At 40.5% G+C, this 8,772-nt stretch overlaps 1 protein-coding gene across 1 annotated transcript; it reads right to left on the bottom strand.

The window, feature by feature from the left end:
- Positions 1-589: 589 nt before the first annotated feature.
- Positions 590-8,772, bottom strand: znf16l (zinc finger protein 16 like). The gene is made up of 3 exons (XM_046852353.1): positions 8,023-8,772; positions 5,054-5,239; positions 590-2,529 (listed from the first exon to the last, which is right to left on the bottom strand). The coding sequence occupies exons 1-3, from the start codon at positions 8,684-8,686 to the stop codon at positions 1,832-1,834; spliced, it is 1,548 nt and encodes a 515-aa protein (XP_046708309.1). The 5' UTR covers positions 8,687-8,772; the 3' UTR covers positions 590-1,831.

Raw genomic sequence — 8,772 nt, 5'->3', positions numbered from 1 at the left:
AGCAAAAAAAAAAAAAAAAAAAAGTATTCCAGATATTTGACCTTACTGTGCCATTGACCCTGTTTAGATACTGAAAAAAAATATATAAAACCAATATAAATCCTACACACATTCAATTGCTCAAAAAAGTAAAACAATTTCGAAAACAAAGTCTCCAACACCTAGTAAAAGTATTGAAAGAATATTATTCATAAAATTCAAAGCATATGGCATAGAATAAAGAATATGGGCTGACCAATGAACAAAACAGTGATCAGGTAAGGAAGGAATTATTCAGGCACAACCAAGAGGCCATGATGCTACTACCACCATGCTTCATTGTGAGAATGTTCTCAAGCAGCACTTCGGTTTTGGTCTCATCAGACCAGAGGAGCTTTTTCCATGTTTTTCCAGTCACACTAAAAAAAACCTTGAAAATGGATTACATATGGTTTACCACTCTTGCTAAAAGCCACCTTTGTGGAGTGTTCATGTTTTGGCTGTCCTGCAAACACCTTATCCAACTTGAGCTGTAGATTTCTCTAGTTTTTTTTCACAGTTACTTCAACACTCTCCGAAGCGATCGTTCTACAGTAATAGAGGATTCATGTTTCAGATCATATAATGTTTATTAATTAAGTTTACAACTAGGTTGGCAGTAACTGGTAAGGCCCAGTCCATTGGTATTTGATCACGGACAGTTTGCATCACCTCATCTAACAGTCATACATTCTTTTTTCATGTTTTACTGATTATACATTGGGTATCATGTACAATGAAAAGTCCTAAGATGCAATGATTTCACAATAACTTAATCGTTGACATTTTTTTTCGTGTAAAAAAACCTAGACAACAGTCTTTATTCACTATATGGACAATAGTTTAAGGACATGTGATCATAAGCTTCATGCATGATTTTTGAACATCCCATTCCACATTTAGTCTCTATTTGCTGTTAAAATAAACTCCACTCTTCTGGGAAGTGTGGTTGTGGGGATATGTGCTCATTCAGCCACGAGGGTGTTAGTAAAGTCAGGTTCTGATGTAGTGTGAGGCGGACTGAGGGCATAAGTTAAAATCTGTATACAGAAGTCAGGTGTCTGAATACTTTTGTCCAAATAGTGCTTTTCCGAAAAGAAAACCAAAAGCAAGGTTATGCTTTCTATCATTTTTGCCCATTTTAGACTGTGTGGATATTAAAAGTGTGGACATATTTAAACAAATCCAAAGAAACAGTGTGTTAATAGTGTCAATTATGTGATAAAGTAGTAAACTAGAACACAAAGAGGCCGTTTAGGATTTTCCCTATACAACTACAGAAGCAGTTGATACAGTAACACGTCATCCAGAGGGCAACAGCAGCACTGCTCTTACCACCAGAGTGTGGAAAGCACAGAAGGCTCAGATGCATTTAAACTCAGGCTGATTGCGCAAAAAAAACAAAAAAAAACCTTGTGAAATAAAAGAACTACAAAAAAAATAATAAAAATAATATTTAACAGCTGTTTAGCACTATTATTCTCACAAACCAACACGCATGCTCATCGGTATGGAAACAAACCTGGGTTAATGCATCAATGTGCTAATTTCTGCTCCTTCAAGTTGTCTCCAAGTTCTTTTCGGTCTTAGGACCGGAAAAAAATCAGGTTCTTTACATTATCTGTCCTACTGAGGGTTTCCGGCATATCTGAATCAGAAATGGGTTGTCTTTCTTTCCTTTTTTTTTTTTAAGCGTCCTATGTCTGTCCATAATGTTCAGCATCTTCCGCGCTGAGGTTAAAAGATTTCTTGACCGTCTGCTGAAGAAACCTAGCACAACATTGCCTTAGTTAACAAGCCAGCGGAATTCTATTTATCCAGTTTGGACTTTGTCCTCTTGAGGCCACGCTGGACCGTGTGCACTCGGTACCTGTGTGATGGGGGTGCAGCGATGGCTTTTGTAAGTCCCTAAATGTCGGAAGCTCCGGCCACACTGGTAGCAGGTATAGGGAGTGGCGCCGCTGTGAATACGCATGTGTGTGTACAGGTTGCCGAGCTCTTTGAAACGCCGGCCGCACTGAGGGCAGGCGTAAGGGCTTTCGCCCGTGTGCACACGTTGGTGGCGTTTTAGACCGGAGAGAACGGGGAAGCCTTTACCGCACTGCGGACACGGGAAGGGGCTCTGCGCACCGCTGTGACTGAGCCGGTGACTCTTAAGGCGAGCAGCGTGCCGGAATCTCTCGCCACATTCTGAGCACACAAACGGCTTTTCGCCTGTGTGGATGCGCCGATGCTGTCGCAGGTTGCCCAGGTAGTTAAAGCGCCGGCCGCAGTCCCCGCACTCGTATCCACCTTCCACCTTCTTCTCACGAGCTTGGGATTCGCTAGAGCTCGCCTTCCGCCACAGCTCTCCCTCGCCACCCTGCCCTGTGCTGGAAGACGAGCCGGATTGGACAGCCTGAGCACTCTCATCCCGGTGCATTAGCTTCATGTGCTCCTCCAGGAACGATGAGTCGGGGCAAAGGGTTCCACAGAAGGGGCAGATGAATGTAGGGGCAGAGAAATGCTGGTCTAAAGAAAGAGAGAAAGTAAGTCACGAAAGAATGTTATCGGAGTAGAGGTTTGTATACTGTAGATATCAAGCATGATGTAGATTGTTTACCTGACCAGCAGCAAACAGATGCATGCAGTAATTTACTGTTTCTGATGCAGTATTACTTCACATCCAGCACTTCATTAAAAAATAAATAAATCGGCAATAGAATATTTTGGATGTATACAAATTCTACACTAGAAAGCAAAACACATGTGGACACCTGATAAAAGCTCTTACACTGTGTGCACAATTATAAGTTGTATTTTTGAGGATTAATTTTGTTATTGTACAACTACAGTTGTCTTGGTCAATCCAAAATGTTTAACCCTCAAACATGAACATTTAAGTAGTAAAAGTGAAGTTTTGGTTTTCTTAAGAGAATATCTACATGTACACTATTATTAGGCAACTATTAGTGTGCAGAATTATTATGTTATGTTCAAGTGAGAATAATAAACAAACTCAAAATGTACAAATAATCATTTCTGAAATTTCAAAAAGAAAACCTCAGTGACCAATACAGCCAGCCTTCTTTTCGATAACAGTCACAAGCCTTCAATTCACAAAGTCAGCAGTTTCTTGATCTGGTCAGAATCAACTTTTTGTGCAGCAGCAACCACGGCCTCCCAGACACTGATCAGAGAGGTGTACTGTTTACCTTCACTGTACATTTCCTGCTTAAGAAGGGCCCAAAAGTTCTCAATAGGGTTTAAGTCAGGTGAAGAAGGGGGCCATGTGATTAGTTTTTCATCTTTAAGGCCTTTACTGGTCAGCCACGCAGTGGAGTGGAGTAAATCGAAGTCTTCTTGAAAGATGCAGACTTTTTCCTGTACCACTGCTTGAAGAAAATTCTCTTATAGAAATTGGCAATAGGTCTGAGTTTATGTTGAGTCCATTTTCAACCCAAAAAGGTCCAACTAGCTCATCTTTAAAAACACCTGCCCATACCTGTACCCCGCCTCCACCTTGCTGACGTCCGAGTCGAAGTGGAGCTCTGTGTCCGTTACTGATCCAACCACGGGCCCATCTATCTGGTCCGTCAAGAGTCACTTTCATCTCATCAGTCCACAAAACCTTTGAAAAATCTGTCTTCAGATATTTCTTGGCCCATTCTTGACGTTTCAACGTATGTGTCTTGTTTAGAGGTGGTCGGGTTTCAGCCTTTCTGACCTTGGCCATGTCTCGTACTTCTTGACACTCCAGGTAGGTTGCAGTTGTGGAATATGGCAGCACTGGAGGATAAGGTGTTCCTGGTAGCTTCATGTTTGATTCTTCTCAAATCTTTGGTGGTTAATTTGCGTCTTTTCTTCTCGAGACGTTTCTTGCGACCCAGTTGACTATTTGCTACAACACTTTTGATGGTTCTGTAAACGTGCCCCAATATATTAGATATTTCAAGAGTGCTGCATCCCTGTGAAAGACTTTTTACAATTTCTGACTTTTCAGTCAGTTAAATCTCTTTTTTGGCCAATTTTTCCTGAGGAGAAGAATCTGCCTAATAATTATGCACACCTTGATATAGGGTGTTAATCTCCTTAGGCCACACCCTCCCTCGTTACACAAATACACATCACCTGATATGCATTAAATCCAATAAGCATTCAAGTTTATACAGCTTGGACTTTAAGGATAAAATGATGAAAAGGTCAAAATAATCACTTGCCTAATAATTGTGCACACAGTGTATATGTGCTTGTTGAACATCCGATTTCAGATTTAGCCCATCTCTGCCATTATAACAGCATCCACTTTACAAGGAATGCTTATTATGGCTGTATGGATTTGTGTTTAATCTGCTGAGAAGATCTGGGGTTCAGTGTTCCAGTTCACCCCAAAGGTGTGCAAGACAGAACATCCACTCCAACCTCAATGATATATATTAATAAACCTTGCTTTGTCATCCTGGAGCATGTTTTAGCCTCTATGTTCCAGTGAAAGTTTAATGCTTAGGTATGCAAACGCATTATATACAATGTGTGCTTTAGATTTGTGTTATGGTCAGTCAGGTGTCAACAAACCTTAAGCTATGTAGTGCATATAGACAAACTCGCCACTGCAAATCACACAATAGTTATGAATGTGTAAATAAATAAATAATAAAAAGACAAACTACTGGCATGATTCCGATGGGAATTTGTTGGTGATGTTTACATGCGTAGACTTTCATTCCTGCAAATTCTGCGAATATTCTGCATTCTCGATGATACGTGATTAGATTTTACCCCGATATATCTATTCGATATGTCTCTCCTGATTGAGTTGCACATTTTAATACTTAAATAATTGATCTTTTAGAAAGATCCCAAGAACATCGTGTTCAACAACAGTGTAGAACCGTGTCAATCACAATTTACAGTTATTACTCGAAATCTTGAGTTTGCCCTTTACACACAAAATGAGAATACTGGATTAAGCTGCTAATTAAACTTATGTTATTAGTAAAATAAAAATACATTTCCACAGTTTAATTTACATGCCAACTTCCTATAGAACACTTACCTGGATCTAACGGGTCAATGCTTTCCTCAACTGGGCTGCTGTCTTCGTCGGGCGAGCCGTGAGCATCCAGAGCAAACGGTGCAGAAGAATCGTCAGAGACCGGCCCCATCCCTCTCCCTTCCTCAGACTCTTCCTCAGCCGTCGCTCTTGCAGCTATGGCATTCTCACATTTGGACTCAGAGTCACCTGATTAAGCAACGGCACAATGAATGATTAGTGTCTGAGGAAATAACACATTTTCCCCTACGTAAAGTTTGCAGACACCATAAGATTTGCATGAGCTTTTCATTCCACATTTATACTCCTTTTGCTGTTATAAACACTTTATACCTCCACTCTTCTGGAGAGATGTTCTGCCTGATTTCGGAGTGCACTTGTGAAGATTTGGACTCATTCCGCCACAAATGGGTATTTGTAAAGCCAGGATCTAATTTGCGCTGAAGAATTCTGTGGTGCAGTAAGTGTTCAATATGAGAAGCTCAGAGCTCTATAGCAGGCTACTCAAGATCTTCCACTCTAGCCCATGTAAACCATATCCTCATGAAGCACATTTTGTGCACAGGGACATTGTCATGCTAGAACAGGTTTGGGTCTCCTAGTTTAAGTGAAAGGTAAATTTAACTCCAAAGATTGTATTAAGTATTGTGTGCCTTCAAATTTGTTAGGGGAAGAACCACATTAAAAAGATACATAAAAGACAGGTGTCCCAATACTTTTGTCCACATAGTGTCCTCAAAAATGGGTGGAAAACATGTAACTATCTATACATGTCTATAACTAACTATAATTAAAAGCTACACTAATAGACGCAAAATCCATAGTTCGGAACACATTCAAAACAATATAAGGCCTAAGAGATGATGATGTTTGCCTTGAACACGGCGAAATAAAATTACTGCAGAGATACATTTTGATTCTATGAGGATTATTTATTATTTATAGCCGTATATATTCATTATAAGCTGTAACCCTTCTTAGAAAATAGGTAACAGCAGTTGAGGTAGTTTGTGAGTTGGGAAATAACTGCCTTGAAGCATGCCGACCTAATGGCCCGAAAAATGAATCCACTCCGATTGAAGCGTTATGGCGCATGAGCCCTGCAGCCTCGTTTCTTTCACCCAGTGTGAACTGAAATGAAAATCTAAAGTCCTACAATATACTTCTTTTTTTTTTACACCTAAACTTCATAGCGCATACTTAAGCAAAAAAACAAAAAGAGTAAAAGGAAAGCAGTGTGTGAAGTGCTGTATATATGTGCATCCAGGATAAGATGTGTTACAAATCAATACTTGACTCACTCATAGTTCAATGGCCATATTAGTCATGTTGCATTACAGGTTGTTGCAGTGTCACAGTTAGACATGGTGTATGTTACATCAGTTACATCGCTGCTTACGTTAACAAAACACGGTGCGATATACAGTTTTTACTTTCCTGGATTAACAGGTTACTTTAGCTTAGAGCTAATCTCTTATCTTATTAAGACATGGTCCTAAATACTGATATATAAAGAGGATCACAACAGCATCAAGACACTGCTGGAGGACCTGAGGTATAACCAGTATGAATGGGAGCTCAAAATGTTGGGCTTTAAGGGTTTTTTTGTACTAATTTCTCTCTTTAAAGTGTAAGAAAAATGTGCTACATTAGTGTAATCATTACAACGTGTAACAAAGTGTCTAGCAACATTATGTAACACCCCCTCGTCAGGTTATCCAACAGAAAAAATATAAAATAAATAATAAATAAAAAAAAAAAAGATTTTTAGCGGAATTGATCTATTCGTTTCCATCGTTCACGAGTTTAAACTCTAATGAAGCCTGTTAAGATAAAGAGATAGAGACACAGAGAAAATACTTTATTCATCCCAATGGGAAATTTACAAACACAGTTAACACTATTTTACTATACAGTTTAAGTCGTGTAATGATTTCGAATGGCACTGTCCGAGGACCCCCAGTGTACAAGTTCCCTTTTGAGTTTGCTTCCTCACGTTGTCTTTAAGAGTTTTTCCTCAACATAGTCACCTCTGGCTTCTTCGTTAGGGGATTAAATAGTTTGATTGAAATTTTATATCCGGTTTTCTCTAAAATGTGCAATATAAGTAAGGAATAATCCATGGCTAGGTGTGCATGAGCAGGAGTTGCATGACGTGATGCTTTGCCTCCACGCTGTGCATAAATTAAAGCGCTCATTGATGTCTGCAATGCCATTCTCCAGAAAGTGTCGAAATAACTTATTTCTGTAAAGAAGTGCGATAGGATTACATTTAATTGAATCAATTATATGAAACGGATAAAAGAGAGGAGATAGTAAGAGAGAGAGAAAGAGAGAGAGAGAGATGTATGTGAATCATGTGCATTTGTATCTCTACTAATAATCAATCTTTGGATGTTGTTTGTTGTTTTTCATGTTAGTTCTCGTTTTAACGTTTTCTTGTCATCTTCTAACGTCATCTTGCGCCTTGGATTATTGATCAAAATCGTCATATTTGTATTATAATTTAACCGGAGCGTAACAATCCTCAATTTAGTTTAATAAGGTAATTAGGAAACATTCCCAATAGCTCTCTTACTCTATAGACAACTGTGACTTTATGTTCCTGTAGTTAAAGTTGTTCATTACTAACCAGAGCAACGTTCCAGCCAATCAGAATCGAATATTCACACAAAATTTACTGCTTTTAATACACATCATTTAAAAAAGGTACACCAAACGACTATTGTTCAGCAATGCCATACTTTAACTTTCAGCACTTGAATGTGTTTGTAATGATTAATACTGTGAAGCCTGTATGGTCCTGGTGGACTGTATATGGATGAAATGAAAGTAAATGCTACTTGATTTTACTTTAGAGACCAAGTTGTGACACTGTGTGAAGCCTGAACATCTCTAGATGTGCCTGAGAGGTGTATAAACGTCCACCTGATGTCCAAAGCTGCTCTCTCCCTCTCTCTCTCTCTCGTTACCTTTATACTCAGAGGAGGAGTTGAGCTCCACTCCAGACATCCACTCATAATCGTAGAGTCTCTTGCTGGCGGAGGGCAACATGCTGAAGATGTCCTCGCTCTCTGTCCAGGGGCTGAGTGAGGCCTGATTCTGCTGCTGCTGTTGCTGATGATGCTGATGATGATGATGATGATGCCGCTCGCCCTCCACATCAGCAGCTCCGCGAGAGTTTTTGTCTTTCATTAAGTAATCGCAGATGGCGTCAATATTCTCCTTTTTGACAGTAGGAGCTGCCGCTTTAGCTTTCTTGGGTTCCGTGTTGTTGCTCCTCGGCGGCGCATGGAGGAATTCGGATTTCCTGGCCGGCTCGCTGGAGACACACTCAAGCCGGGCTTTGAGAAGCTCGATTTCATCTGTCTTCTCCCTCAGCTCTATTTTCAGGAGCCTGGTCCGTGCGCTCACCACTTTGCGGATTTCGGACAGGGCCTCCTCCAGCGCCACGGTGATGTTCCTGCCGAGGTGCTCGGTGATCTCGCTCACTGAACACACCAGCTCCTCATCGAGCTCCAGCTCACACAGACTCTCCTCCGCTCGGACAGAGGACCCCGTGCTGTCCATCAGTGCTGCCTGGGAGTCAGACAACTGCCCCGTTTCAATAAAACTGTGGTTTCTTTTACGGCTCATAGCTTCAAAATAATGCACTGTTTTGAACAGTCGATGCTCCAACACCGTAGAGTTTTGACAACTTCCGCCTGCGCCAGGACTCGACT

This window comes from Silurus meridionalis, chromosome 6 (assembly GCF_014805685.1).
Source record: "Silurus meridionalis isolate SWU-2019-XX chromosome 6, ASM1480568v1, whole genome shotgun sequence".
NCBI lineage: Eukaryota > Metazoa > Chordata > Actinopteri > Siluriformes > Siluridae > Silurus > Silurus meridionalis.
Note: the sequence above shows the minus strand (reverse complement) of the source record. Positions and strands in the feature narration are given on the sequence as shown.

Bases quoted from the DNA above. Each gene is read 5' to 3' on its own strand.
- znf16l (XM_046852353.1), bottom strand. From the start codon at position 8,686: ATGAGCCGTAAAAGAAACCACAGTTTTATTGAAACGGGGCAGTTGTCT. The intron at 5,240-8,022 runs GTAACGAGAGAG...TTGCTTAATCAG, and splicing joins CTCCTCCTCTGAGTATAAAG to GTGACTCTGAGTCCAAATGT. The intron at 2,530-5,053 runs GTAAGTGTTCTA...CTCTTTCTTTAG, and splicing joins CATTGACCCGTTAGATCCAG to ACCAGCATTTCTCTGCCCCT.